Genomic DNA, 13,647 nt, shown 5'->3' with positions numbered 1-13,647 from the left:
ACCGGTGGTCCATCTAGTCCAGTATTCTGTCTCTGACAATACCAAAGCTTATGGGGCAGTGTACAGAACAGACCAGTTGGAGTGATCTGCCCCTGATCCATCCCCTACTGGCTTCTGGCAGTCAGAAGTTTAGGGTCACCCGAAGTCTGGGGTTTCATCCCTGACTATCTAGGCTCATAGCCATTGATGGACCTATTCTCCATTAATTTATATAGTTCTTTTCTTGAACCCAGTTGTACTGGTGGTCATCACAACATTGCATGGCAAGGAGTTCCACAGTTAATTGTGCACTGTGTAAAAAAAAGTACTTTCTCCTATTTGTATTGTACCTGTTGCCTATTAATTTCATTAGGTGACCCTTGGTTTTGGTATTGTGGGAAAGGGTAAATAACACTTATTCACTTTTTCCACACCATTCATGATTTTATAGATCTCTATCATATCACCCCTTAGTTTTGTCTTTTCTAAGATGGACAGCCCTAATCTTTTTAGTCTCTCCTCTCTCTCCTCAAGCCATTCCATACCCTTGATCATCTTTTTTGCTCTTCTCTGAACCTTGTCCAGTTCCACTATATCCTTTTTGAAATGGGGCTACCAGAACTGGACACGCTGTTCAAGATGTGGGTGGTCTATGGATTTATATAGTGGTGCATTGTGGTATTTTCTGTCTTATTTTCTGTCCCTTTCCTAATAGTTCCTAAAGAAGAGAAGGTGTTTAGCTCTCTGGGAGTAGAGAAGGCAGTAAAGTTCATGAAAGTACACAGTGGGTGAAGAGAGGAGAGAGAGTAGGTCGTGTTGGGATGACGTGGTGTGGAGTAGGAGAAGTATGTGAAAGGGAGCACAGAAGCTAGAAGCCAGAGAACAAATAGAGGAGACGTAGTGGGAAAGCGAAGTAGGAGTGGGGAGAAGCGTGTACGCTCTTTTCTTAGGACTCTGTGGTGAGACATCTGCAGAAGAAGAAAAAGCAGTGGTCCAGTTATCAAACAGTTGATTTTGCACTGACCGCTTGAAATGATCTATGGACCCAACAGGAAGAAGGGCAGAGCCTGTGGTCAAATGGAGGGGAAGGAAGTTTCTAGTAAAAAAAGAAGACTGGAGATTCCTTTCATAGTTCCAGAGTTGCTGTTGATTGCTCCGTGAACCCTGAGGTGGAATGGGGGAACCTGACAGGAAGGGAGAGAAGAAAGTGTGTTTAGCCACAAGAAGAAAAGACTGTTCAACTGTAATTGTTGCTGCTGCTCCTGCCTTTTTCTAGCTGTCTCATTTTCAATTTAATTTTTTCCCTCTTTAGTGACTCTGCTTGCCTTCTTCATGTTAGGTTTCAGATCTGGATCGTTGTAATTTATACTTAGCATTATTGTCAGACCTGGTGAATTTATGCTCAAAAGCTGGCTGGAAAAAGGGGCCCTCCATTTGGAATTTCATCTCTTCTCTGATAAATGCCTCTATTCGAAATCTGCAGGAGACGGGCAATGAACAGGTAATTTTACAAGGGGTAATGGCATAACTATATGATACAAATATTAATGAATATATTACTTTACAGAAAACTCACTTGTGTAATTCATCTGCAGTGTTATGTTGCAGTGAAACACTCTTGTTTCCCAAAGGACATTATTAGTACCCTAGTTCTTTGTTAAAGGTATACAGTTGCTATATAGCTAAAACAATGCCTTGGTGGCAATAAACACATTTTTCTCAGATAAGATGGTTTGTGTAGTGCTCAAAGACTTTTTCCTAAAATACAGTAAAATGTTAGATAGCTTTGAAAATAGAATTAAGTTGAAACCCCATCCCCCAAATGTTAGTATTAATACAGCGTTAAATTTGAAGGTCAAGAAATTCCAAAAGCTAACATTTTCTGTTGCAGTATTCATTCCCCCATGTTTTATATCCCACAGTTATACATGTGTGTTATGTAGAGTAATATGTTAATATTTTCATTTTTCAGCGAAAGAGAAATATAAAATATTTGATGTGAAACATGGCTGAATTCATATTGCTAGAGGAACTTTAACTTTTGGAATTTCCAGACTTGAGTTCTTGATCTAGAAGCATTAATGCTCTGTCAAAACGATTTTGGGGGGATTTAATTTCCTGTGCGTGTGTGTTTTTCTTGCTCCCTTTTAAGTTAGTGGAAGTTTAATGATTACTACAGTGGGAGCAAAATGTCTTCAACTGAGCTGTGAATGCATGCAAAGTACATTTTTAAGTTGGTTGTCTAGGTTTAAGGTATATCCACTATAGAATATTCATTCATCTCTTTCTTAAATCAAATTATTTTTCTCCCCCAAGCAAAGCAAAGATATTAGTTCAAAAAGAGAGGAGGATTATATTCATGCCAAATCTGTATCTGTTTTTATTTTATGGTAGCCCCCTGATATTTTTTAAAAGGATAGAATTTTAAAATGGAAAAAATGTGTTATTTTCAGCCTTGACAAAGTGAAAAATGGATGGACAGATTTTGCTCACTTTCTTTTTTTTTTTTCTTTTCTTTTTTGGTGGGGGGAGGAGAGCATAAATCACCTGTCATCTTTAGTACACAAAGTGAATGTTGTGATGAATTGTGTAAAAACAGAACTGTATGTTTGAAACTGTTTTTCAACCTTAATTACAGTGGCAGTGATAAGCACCCTCTAATATTCCGATGCTATCCTTGTCAGAACAAATCAGTAGGCTCAAAGAAGTAAAGAAATTAAATCATACATGGAGGGCAGAATGAGAGCTAAAACACACTAGCATCATTTTTGCATGACTAAGTGGAAAAGCAAGTTCGATTTTTTTCCTCTGTTTGGGATTTTATCATAATTATTATATTATCAAACAAAAATGACTTTTGTGGGTTAGTAGCATATTGTAACAGTATATTGAGGCCTGACTCAGTAATTCTTCCCAAGTCAATACTTTAGTTGAATCAGAAGGAGGTTTAACTGATTAATGAGTGTTTGAGTAGGGGCTCTATGTTAGTTATGTGTTGTGGAAAGATTGCAGCTGTTTCTTACAGCCATTCTTCATAGAGGAGGTGGGCAGAGGTTAGGAACATTTTCTGTGTTTCTGATAGCTGGAGGCAGTGAGAAAATCTGTTATTATATTGCATTTTGTACATTGCTGTACACATTGACAGTGCTAGGTAATTTTTTATATAATCTTCTGTCCCTCTTCCTTCCCCCTGCATATTTGTTCCTGTATATCTTTACACACAAATTAATATATTTGGTTGGGAGTGAGCTTTTATACTATTGTAGATCGCATAGTCTCTTCTGCTTGCTCTGCTTCTCAGACACAATAATTTTCCTTTAGTTGAAGTGACTGTTGTTGCCTTCTAGACTGCTTTAACTACTCTCTCTACTGGCCTGGAGGACTCTGGCTACACGTGCCTGGATTTTACTTTTTTTTCCAGATTTCCATAAATAATAGAATTCAAACTTATAATTTGTGAGGAATTTGATTTGGGGGAAAATATACCTATGACAGGTATACATTTGAATATTTGCTTAACACTAAGTTGGTGACATAAAACAGAAAATATGAAATTAAGACTGACCTCAGTTGCTGTTCAGCCTTAACTGTACTGGCACAAGTGCTGTAATATACTAGAATGAAATTAATTTCTTAGCATTTCCATTGTTAATAAAAGTACATAAGCTAATTTCTGCTCACTCAGTTAACTATGAATGTCATGTCATAGTCAAACTACAGGGCTGGTGCTGATAAAGGAATGCTTGTAATTTGTAAGATCACACACACACACGTTTTTCCCTACATTGTACTTTCTAATCAGATTTTCATATGTAATAGTATATTTTAAGGGTATTCAATATGCATCAGTATATTATACATAATTGATTAGGGGAAATCTTAGTATGTTATACTGTTGATTTTGATTTTTAATTTTTAATTACTAGGAACCAAAGCTTGGAGAACAGATTCAAAAAGTAGTTAGTATGGCCTCACTGACTGTGGTTTGTGAGATTATTGATCGGAAACCTGAACTGCAACTTAAATCTCTACACGCTGTTGAAACCCTAAAAGGTTTTATTTCCTCTGTTCAACTTAATCAAGTATTAAAGAAGCCTTCTTATATTGAGGGAAAAAATAGGTATGTCTCTGCTTCAGTTCAAGTCACTCTCTATAAATCTTTAATACAGGGTAAAGTAACTCTAAGATAACTTTTTTGGTAATTTTTGACAAGATACAAGTTTCATAAGTGATAATTTAATGAATTCAGGTTGTCTAAGGAGCTAAATGAATTTGTCTTACTCTTCAGATCCAGAATATGATGGAAGCTAAATGGATTTGCTCATCTTAGCCCTTTCTGTAGTAGACAGGGAATTAGGACTCAATTGATTCTTCCTGAAGTGAATAGATATCTTTCCACTGAATTTACTGGGAGTTGAATTGACATTTAGACTTTTGATTCTAATCTTTTTTCTGTTAGGACATTACATTATTGCCTATAGTTTGTATGTAAAGAAACTGAAGTATTAAGTATTAATGTGGACTTAAAAGTATTTTCTCTGTTACAGTTTATTTGAAGAATCAACATCTTCTCAAGGATGGGGGAAAATCGTTGCAAGCTATGTACATGACCAGTGGGTTTGCCTTCATTTTATTTTAAATAAGTATCATAAATTTATACCATTGTCAAATGATGAGACTCTGGAACTATCTTTGCTTGCAGTCCAAAGGCCAATAAGAACTCTACAGTCTGCACTGGAAGCTCTAACTCTTTTGCCTTCTGACCAGGTTTTACCTGTGTTTCATTGCATGAAAGTGCTTGTTCCCAAGGTAAGAGACAAAAGCAAACCTATGGTCAATAACAATAATGAAAATTTTTCCATCCCAGAAATGAAACACTGCTTTCCTTCCCTTTATTTTCAGCTTCTGGGCTCATCCGAATCTCTCTGCATAGATGCATTTGATATGGCTTGGAAAGTTATGTCCTCTTTGAGCAACACACAGCTAATATTTTGGTCTAATTTAAAAGCCTTTGTTTGGTTTGTTTTTGACACTGAAGTTCTTGCTGTTGCTGCAAGTAGCAAGGGTCAAGCATATTCAAAAATAAAGGAGGTAAGTGTTAGTGTTCTTTTTTGTAAATGCATGTAAATTCTTGAGCGGAAGACATCTTTTCTTAATAGATGATTTTTTCCTCTCTCAGCTATCTCAGTGAATTTTTCTCCTCACAAAAGATGCTGGATTGAGAGCACTAGAACCAAAGTCATTTTTGTTTATCTTCAGAACATCAGTACAGTGTATTCCACCCTTTCAGGAGGGACTGCCTCTAGGGGTAAGAAGGTTGTTTAATTTTCAGGTCCATTAAGTCTATGCCGTCTCTGCTGGTCCTGCCAGCTAGGGCTCTAGGGAGTGGTGGAGGGAAAATTGTCTACTATGAACTACAAAGAAAAAAAACATTTCTAGTAGATCACAAAAAATCATTACATGGCAATGACTTTTGGTCGCTACCAATCTGTGCTGGCTTCAAAATGGTGACCTACAAGAGATAGGCTTTATATCTCATTACAATTTGTTTCACTCATCCAGTTCCCCTTTACTTGTTCCGTGATATAGGTAATGAAAGATACTGTACCTTTGACTTGTAAATTATTCACTTCCCTGGCTATCCAAGATCTTCTGAATTCATGAATATGATTGCAGTTTCCTTTGGTCTGATTAGTGAGTTTTTTGCTGTAATTTCATATCTACTGTATGCATTATTACTTGTATCTTTATCCAGTGGTTTATAGATCTGTCTTTTGATAACATTGACGAGCTATTAGACTTGAAGTTAGGACACTATTAAAACAGACAACTTTTGCTGCGGCTGTAGAGAGGTTTTTTCCCAGGATTCCAGAATGCTGAGAAAAAATGTAACCTGTAAAACAAAGATTTTACCATCTTAAAGAAAGACGAATTTATTAACATTGGAGCTAGTTCTATTATATTTTTACTTGCCATTCTGGAAAACAGGAAATCCATCTTTACTGATTTTGTTGAGGTATGTCATTTCCTGTTCTCCAAGAGTCCAGTTGCTTCAGCTACATTTGATGAAGAGGGAGAGGGGGTTTCAGGAAAATTTGTAATTGAGTGAAAGTTCCTATTTTCCTGGGTTTTAGTAAAACCATTTTTGGATGTTTGTATTGGTTATAAAGCTTATGGATTTTTTTTTATCATTTTTACAGTTAGATCCTTGATGCCAGCATGCAAGTTTATTGTGGTGTATTTTGGCACCAAATAATGGTAGTCAATTTTGGTCTAAATGGTAGCATTTTCTTTAGCTCCTTTCTTCATCTTTGTATTTATGTTTGACCAATTTATGAATACTTTTTTCATAATCTGTTACCTAGTAAATTAATTTAAAAAGTCGCTGTTTACCAACAGTTACCACATAGTGGTAGCTGAGAATATTGTTGTTTTCATTTGTGTTTAGAATAGAAAATGAATGTAGTATCTCAGATACTTCTTGTAGTAGCTTAGTAAATATTGAGTTTTTGATGACACCCACAGCAGTATTAAGCAGATAAGGACTTGAAGGACTTTGTGTGATCTCTTGACTTATGTCAACACAAGAAAAAGCTTTTATTCCACTGGCTTCCTACTTCTGATTAAAGAGGAAAAATATTCCCCCTTAAAAATATTTGATCAGTGCAATAGAAAGATAGTATATCCTTTGTGACAATAGTGAAGAGTGAATTGCATTAAGAGGCTACAAGATAACAAACAGGAAGTTCTTATGGGGAAACTAAATAATCTTTCAAAAGCTTTGTGCTTGTATTTGGCCGATAAAACCATATATATTGGGAAGAGTTTTAAAACAGTGTAATCTTAATTTTTCTTCGAGTGCTGTCCCTGTGGGTGCTCCACTGACAAGTGTCGGTGTATCCCGACACTGTCGATCAGAGATTTATGGTAGCAGCATCCGCACGGGCCTCACATGTGCAGTAGGTGTCTCGTGGTGCTGTTGGTGCCATGTCTAGCACGCACATGACCTGAGCCCTCCAATTCCTTGTCAACCATCCTCGGCTGAAGACTGAGCTACTCAGAGACTCTCTAAATGGATCTCCACATGCATTCAACATTGCTATCGTATTTGGAACGTGGACCCTCCTGCACACATCAGAGTGCATCCCACATGATCAGTTTCAACCTCGATAGTGTTCCTAAACATTGTTCTGATATTAGAGATTTGCAGGGTGGCCACTTGGGACTCTGTCCACACATTCACTGAGCACTATGCAATCACTCAAGACTCCAGGGCTGATGCCACAGTTGGCCTAACCATACCTACCTCTATGACTCAAATGAACTCAAAGTCCTTCCTGTCTTCTGAGGGGCACTGCTCTACATTCACCTGAAGTGGAGCACCCACAGGGACAGCACTCACACCCCCTCCCCTCTACTTCAGAGTTCGCAGTAAGGACTCTGCAGTAGAGAAGGAACTGGAGGGCTTGGGTCATGTGCATGCTAGACGCAGCACCACGAGATGCCTACTGCACATGCGTGACCCATGTGGACACTGCTACCGTAAATCTCCAGTCGACGGCGCCGGGACGCACCGACACCTGAAGTGGACCCACAGGGATGCATATCTCAAAGAACCTCAGTTACTGCACAAGGTGAGTAATCTCCTCTTTTTAGAGCTTTCAAAAAATAATATCCATTGATTTTCTTTTCTGTCAGTTCATTCTTTTTGAGTGCATTCTCTTTGAAATCCACTTCATCAAATAAATGTTAAAATGTAACAGCATCTGCGTTCAGTAATAGTTACATCAGATTCAGCAGTAGCAATCTTTGCTTGTGTCCCAGCTGAGAGAAGACATGTTGTTGCCTTAGCATATACAAGTAAAATAATTCCAAGTGGTAGAAATCAGTACCTGACCTCTCTGTCTGGTCTGTCTCTTCACAGACCTCCACACCTGGCAATCACATGCTCGGTGTTGTTTGAACGTATGAGCTGTAGCCATCGTTTGTTTGCTGCTGTTTGTTTAAATATTTGTAGTTTTTGTGTTAGTGTTGGTATTTTAAATATTTTCATGCCAAGGTATGTTTGTGCAAGTGTTGAGAGTCTTGCGTCTCTGTGACAGCTATCCCATTGTCTGCAGTGGGACATACCATGACCGCAGGAATCAAGGAGGTAACGAAGGTCTCCTATACACAACTAAGAGTCCAACCTACCTTCTGTCCCTTCATAAGAAAATGAAGATAAAATTCATAAGCAGGTGTCTACTTATGTACATACTTACCCCGCTCCGTGGCAGTACCTCTTGCCATTGACCCCTGTAGAGTGTCCCTATAGTTTTTAGCTTAAGAGACATTAAAAATTGAACTGTGGGATACTGAGTTGCTTTAGAAATATAGCTAAAATGTGTCTGCTGTCTACCACAGTGGACTGTACCAGCTTTAAAACATTAGCCAAAAAGTGGGCACAAGGGTAGTTTTGAGCTAAAAATGGAGTACTCCCACCATAGAATGCATAGAGAGGTGTCCACAGCTCTGCGCTTATGGTCTTATTTCATCTGCTTTTTTCCTCCTTTCCACTGGATCCATACTAATGCACACTCTTGCACAAGTTTAGATTTATTTTTTGTATGTGATGGATTTTTACCCTACTGGTTAAGGAATCCGTGGAAGAGGATTTTAGGATTTTGTTGAAATGTACAGAAAGTATCATGCTTGTTCTCTGCAAGTTAAACAGATAGATGAAGAGCAGTATAGGTCCCTCCTTCATTGTGGTATTACCAACTCTCATCCTTGAATTTCATAACAATAATTTCATGAGTCTGATTTTTTTGTAAGAATGTTAAGAAATATTCCTAGAATTATTTTTATCTGAAAGATCAGATATGTTCCAGAATTTCAGTTAAAGATCCTTCTTCCAGGAGTATTTTAGTTTGTAGTAGTCACAGCACTTTTTATGGTTACAAAGACAGATCACATGGCAGTCAGAAAATTGTATAATAGTGGCAAAATAGTATCTTTCTGGAAATAAATTATTTTACTCCATAAAATCTTCTGCCTTCCCTGGGCTTGATTCTACTTTAGTAAACTGTTCTGAGAAGAAATCATAATTAAAACTCTGTTTCAAATGATATTGTATAAAATACAGCTGAACTGTTCGTGTTCTAAATCCCTGTTTTTTAGAGGCTTACTACCACTTTTTGGAAGCATTTCTACTTTGGGCCTGCAATTTCTTACACTTACGCCCCTTTGGGCTGAGTGAATTTATGGTTTTGGGGTTGGGTTCTTTTTAAACTAAAAAAAAAAAAAAAAAAAAAAATCTGTTCAGCTACTTGAAAGGTCAGAACAATGACAAAGAAAGGTGGTTTCACATCTTAAAAAAAATGGTTCGGACACACTTTTGCACTTTGGTAATACAACCATTTTAACTTTAAATTTGCCATGGACTTAATCCTCAGTTGGGAAAATTTAAAAAAGTACCATTTCATATGTATGAAGAAATTTAGTTTGGAAATAGAAGTTATATTTTTTTCCATTAAATTGTGAAACATTTCTACAACTCCAAAAATATACACCCATCAAAATAAACACAGATGCATTTTTTCCAAATATATGAGAGTCAGACAAAGGCAAGGATTTTTACTCATGTGAAAACACTGGATCGTTGTATTCTTCTTTGAGTAGTGTCCCTGTGGGTGCTCCTTTCCTAGGTGCACTTGTGCCTTTGATTAGAAATTTCTTATAGAAGTGTCTGTTTGGCTTGCGCATGAATGTTACTCAGTCTCGTGCTCCACACCACTGCGTGAGTGAACCACCCTGAGTTCCTTCTCAGCCACCTTGGTCTGAGACAGTGTCTTAACAGTTGTCTGCATTGAGTTTTACCTTAGTTTAGTTGTTCTTAGTAGTAGTTTAGTTTAGCTGTAGTAGTTTTAAAAAATATATTTCAAACTTATATATAGATAGATAGCTTTTCTACACTCCTCAGAGTTTTACGTTACTGGGAGGATGTCCCTGGTTCTTTTGGTTTCAGACATTTCCTGTCTTGTTGGGAGGCAATCCCTGAGAGCGATGACACTCCCAGTGCATCAGTTGCCTCAGAGAATCTCATATTTCCCCAAATAGCAACTTCTGTCTGACATTAAAATCTAGAACCAGAAAAAAACAGGAAGATCATACTTCATCTCCTCATGATGGAGAGGTTGCTGCGCCCAGCCTCTGATGCAGGCCAGGGGATCCCCCATACACCAGCCTCTGAGTAAGTCTGCTGCCTCCACTTTCTCCAAACTGCACTCCTCAAGGGCATCGCAGAGGAGTACCCATAAGACTCCCAAAGACGGTCGCTCGAGTTCTCCAGGTAGGAAATCTACCTTGAAGAAGTTGTGGTCTCTGATAACGCCATCCACTTTGGCACCCATTGCTCTTTGACCCAGTGCCAGTGAGGCTGCTTGTTCCTCAGGTATCAAGGGAACTCTCAAACCTAAAGACTGTGAAGTCTTTGGCTCTGAGAGATCATTGGTACTGTCAGTGGACCATAGTTGCAAGAAGAGCTCTACCTCTTCTCACCTACTACCGAAGAAACCCACTTGGGCTCCATCTGGACTCCACGAGGAGTGGTCAAGATTCACAATACCGTCAACTCTCATTACACCCACCCAACTACAATGAGGTTCCTTAGAGGGCTTGGAATTCTCCTTTTGCCAGTTAAGCATCCTACTCCAGTTTGGGACCCCAATCTGATTCTTAAATGCCTTACAAGATCACTGTCTGTACCAATGGCTACCTGCTCACTCTTCCATTTATCCATGAAAACAGCATTTCTGGTAGCCACCATGTTGACTCAACAAGTTGGGGAAATAAGGTCCCTTATGGTATATCCTCTTTTTACAGGACAAGATCATATTACGACCATATCCCAAGTTTTTACCAAAAATTTCTTCTGAGTTCCATATAAACCAACCCACTCCCCTTCCAATTTTCTACCCGAAACCTCACCTAGGCAAAGAAGAGGCTCCATTACATACACTTGATGTCGGGGGCGTCCTGGTCTTCTACATTGACAAGACTAAACCTTTCAGAGAGACTCCCGAAGTATTTGTCTTGATCTCAGACTGTTCAAGAGGGCCTGCACTCTCTAAAGAAAGACTTCCAAAGTGGACATCTGACTGCATAATTTGTTAATCTCCAAACACCCTGGGGTATACAAACTCACTCTACGAGGGCTATTCCCACCTCTACAGCCTTTCTCAAAAATGTTCCCATCATTGAAATATGTAGAGCCGCAGTTTGGACCGTTGTACCCGTGTCTGCTGAGCACTATGCAGTAACTCAATACTCTGCTTTCTGATGTTGCATTTGGCTTGGCTAAACTTTCATCAGTATTGGACTGAACTCCAAAGCCCCCTCCTCCTCCTTAGCGGGAACTGCTGAGTACTCATCTAGTGTGCGGCACCCAAAGGGACGCTTCTAGAAGGAGGAGGAGGAGAAGGAGGAGAAGAAATGGTGGTTCACTCTGTGCAGTAACTGCGATTCTTTGAGATGTGTGTCCTTATGGATGTTCCACTACCCGCCCTCCTTCCCCTCTACTTCGGAGTTCTCTGCTATGCAGCGTCTCAGTAGAGAAGGAACTGACTGCAGTTTGCCCAGGCTGTATAACAATGTCACGGAGCACGAGGCGTGAGTGATACGCACGCACAGGCTGAACAGATGCTGCTATGAGAAGTCACCGATCAAAGGTGCAGGGGGGTGCAAGTGCGCCTAGAGTGGAGCAGCCGTAGGGGGCACATCTCAAAGAACCACAGTTAATGCACAGAGTGAGTGACCATTTCTTATATATAAGGCTAGGATTTTTTCATGGATATTTTTAGTAAAAGTCGTGGACAGGTCATGGGCAATAAAGAAAAATTCATGGAAGCCCGTGACCTGTCCCTGACTCTTACTAAAAATATCCATCACAAAATGGGGAGCCGCTAGGCAGTTGTGGGGGCCTGGCTGGGAGCTCCAGGGGCTTGCACCAGCCATGGGGGCTCAGAGTTTCAGAGTCCCCTTCCTCCACAGCTCTGAGCTGTGGGGTCCCCCAGCGCCAGAGGCCAGGAGCTGTGGAGGCTGGCCAGGAGCTGCGGGGTCCCCCCGCGACCACTCTGAGTCCCCCAGCACCCATGGTGGCTAGAAGCTGTGGGGTACCCTGCACCCACAACAGGCAGGAGCTGGGGGAATCCCCCCAGCCACCCACGGCGGTGGGGAGCTGCGGGGACCCCACTGGCGTCAGTGGCCAGGGGCATCTGGGTTCCCCCTGCTGCCTGCGGCAGCCAGTAGCTGCAAGGTACCCCCACCGCCTCAGAGCTTGGGGCTCCCATTGTCTTGGGTGGCAGAGGTACCCTGCAGCTCCTGGCTGTCCTGGGTGGTGGTGGGACCCTGCAGTCACCTGTGGGCTAAAGTCATGGAGGTTTTCGGAAGTCACACATTCCGTGACTTCCACAATCTCTGTGATAAAATTGTAGCCTTACTTATATATTGAAGTAAATGCACATAATGGGTGAATTGTTGACAAGCTACTGGCCCTCAGAATTAGGGAATTGTAACTGGCTCTAAGACACCCTCAGCTTCACAATGCTGAGCAAATCTCTGACTCGGGAATCAAGCCCAACATATTGAAGCAGTACTGCAAATACATTTAAATAATCTAAAGAGACAAAGTAGGTGAGGTAATATCTTGTATTGGACCAACTGCTCTATGAAAGATGTATATAACTTCCAATAAAATAAGTTACCTCACCCTCTGCCTTATCTTTCTCCTATCCTGGGACCAATATAGCTGCAATAAGATATTTTGTTGGGAGTTAGGATTTTAATCTCTTTTTTTTCCTCCTCAGATCATACTCAAGCTAGTTGAAATGTCCACTGCAAGAACTGGAGTCTTTAATATAGTGCTTAGTTATTGCTGTCAGTCGTGGTTATTTCCTACATCTGATGACACAGGTGCTTTAGAGAATCCCTTCTCAAATGCTGGAAATTACAGTGAACTTATCACGGAGGCCTGTGTCTTTGGAACTGTATTTAGGCGAGATCAAAGGTATAAAATACCCTGCATTTAATTAGATTTTCATTTTGTATGTGTGATTATATTTGTTAGGATTTTGTGCTCTTTAGCTACTCGGTTAAATTTTTTGAGATTATGAATTAATGTAGAAGTAGTGAACTGTTTAGAATCTGTTTGTTTTTCATATTTTATTCACCTAATTGTGTTTTCTCTCTTCCTCTTTCGAATAACTTTTCATATGAGAAGACTCATTCAGGATGTCCATGCCTTTGTAGAAAATCTTGGAGATGAATGTGCAGCCAATGTTGTCACAGAAAGGTATGTTTTTAATATTTAACATGTATGGTAACTGCATCCTTCATAGTTGCTGGGGGTTGGAATTATATTATTTGTATGTTCTTCAAAGCCAAGTTCTTATGAACATGTTCATAAACTCTATCCCAAATACTGGTAAATCATACATGTTTTAATTTATGTTCATATTCAGGGATTGCCTAGATAATACTTAATCCTGCCATCAGTGCAGGGGACTCGACTAGATGACAAACCCCCGTGTGCACGCAATGCCCCCAACCTGGCCCCTCGCTCCAGGGACGGGAACCGACCCTCCCTGCCCTGCCCCTTGTGCCGTGCCTCATTGTTCCCATCCATCCCCC

The 13,647-nt window shown here is 39.9% G+C and overlaps 1 protein-coding gene across 11 annotated transcripts in view; it reads left to right on the top strand.

The window, feature by feature from the left end:
• TARBP1 (tRNA guanosine 2 -O-methyltransferase TARBP1) overlaps positions 1–13,647 on the top strand; it is a 101,251-nt gene that overhangs the window by 51,119 nt on the left and 36,485 nt on the right. For all 11 annotated transcript variants that reach the window (XR_012158155.1, XR_012158154.1, XM_073338123.1 and 8 more), the window contains 6 exons: positions 1,319–1,480; positions 3,906–4,099; positions 4,527–4,788; positions 4,882–5,070; positions 12,825–13,024; positions 13,238–13,309. Coding sequence is in view for 9 of the 11 variants with exons in the window: in XM_073338123.1 (XP_073194224.1) it covers positions 1,319–1,480; positions 3,906–4,099; positions 4,527–4,788; positions 4,882–5,070; positions 12,825–13,024; positions 13,238–13,309 (1,079 nt within the window). In the remaining 2 variants the exon portion in view is untranslated. The remainder of the gene's footprint in view (positions 1–1,318; positions 1,481–3,905; positions 4,100–4,526; positions 4,789–4,881; positions 5,071–12,824; positions 13,025–13,237; positions 13,310–13,647) is intronic.

This window comes from Lepidochelys kempii, chromosome 3, assembly GCF_965140265.1.
Source record: "Lepidochelys kempii isolate rLepKem1 chromosome 3, rLepKem1.hap2, whole genome shotgun sequence".
NCBI lineage: Eukaryota > Metazoa > Chordata > Testudines > Cheloniidae > Lepidochelys > Lepidochelys kempii.
The sequence above is the reverse complement of the archived record's forward strand: the minus strand, read 5'-3'. Positions and strand labels throughout refer to the sequence as shown.